The 936-nt window shown below is 35.6% G+C and overlaps 1 protein-coding gene across 3 annotated transcripts in view; it reads right to left on the reverse strand.

The window, feature by feature from the left end:
- LOC105159229 (cytochrome P450 734A1) overlaps nt 459-936 on the reverse strand; it is a 2,682-nt gene continuing 2,204 nt past the window's right edge. For all 3 annotated transcript variants that reach the window (XM_020692998.1, XM_011076217.2, XM_011076218.2), the window contains one exon: nt 459-936. This exon is cut by the window's right edge and continues 111 nt beyond it. In XM_020692998.1, the coding sequence (XP_020548657.1) occupies nt 637-936 (300 nt within the window). In that variant the 3' untranslated portion in view covers nt 459-636.

The raw sequence follows: 936 nt of genomic DNA on the forward strand, positions 1-936 counted from the left end.
TTTTAATGAATTTATAAAAATTCAAATTAACTAAAAACTCTTCAGTTAATTTTAAATATATATATATATATATATAAATATATATACTCCTGGCATCTTAATTCTTAATATTATAAGCTTTTTATCTTATAAAGATCTATCAAAAATAACATTTAATAAATTTTGAAGCACATTGTAAAATGTCCCGAAACAACTTATGAGCTCATTAAAACACCCACTTAAGGGACTGACACATCTGCATCCAATGGTAAAACCAAATCTATAAAGTTCTTGCTCTAATGTTAAGAGACAAGAATGCACAGTGGATCTGGTGTCTTGACCTTCACATAAAATTTCATTTGGAGAAGTTTGCTGGACACTCGGCCTACTCGAGGTAAGCTTTGCTGATTCAGTCTTCTACTTGTCCTTTTTGTGAATATCAGGTCGAAGACACACACCATCTCTTCCTTTATTGCCCCTTCTCAGAATAGGTTTGATTTATTTTGTGACAAGGGTACTTCATCCCTTAATTGAAACCATCCTTCTTTCAATTAATGATAATATTAGTACACAGTAATTTACAGACATCCGTTTCAATTCCGTTACTTCTTCACCATGATCAAATTGCAAGACATCATAGAGTATCTTCCATATTCTCTAATGCAAAATCCTGCTAAAGAGAAGTTGCAGACCATACTGTGGTTGCAAGGTCATGGACTGCATTGGAGCATGTACGTATGACGGGGAAATGCCAACAGAATATCGCTGGAGGATCATTCCTAGGACAATTTTAGCCTCAACAATGGCTAAGTTCTGACCAACACATATCCTGGGGCCTAAACCAAACGGGAAAAACGACGCCAGATGTTTTCGATGTTCAGCAAATCTCAATGGATTGAAGTCATTAGCATCGTCTCCCCATATCTCAGTATCATGATGAACAGCCGTCATTGCCAA

This window comes from Sesamum indicum, linkage group LG3, assembly GCF_000512975.1.
Source record: "Sesamum indicum cultivar Zhongzhi No. 13 linkage group LG3, S_indicum_v1.0, whole genome shotgun sequence".
Classification (NCBI taxonomy): Eukaryota; Viridiplantae; Streptophyta; class Magnoliopsida; order Lamiales; family Pedaliaceae; genus Sesamum; species Sesamum indicum.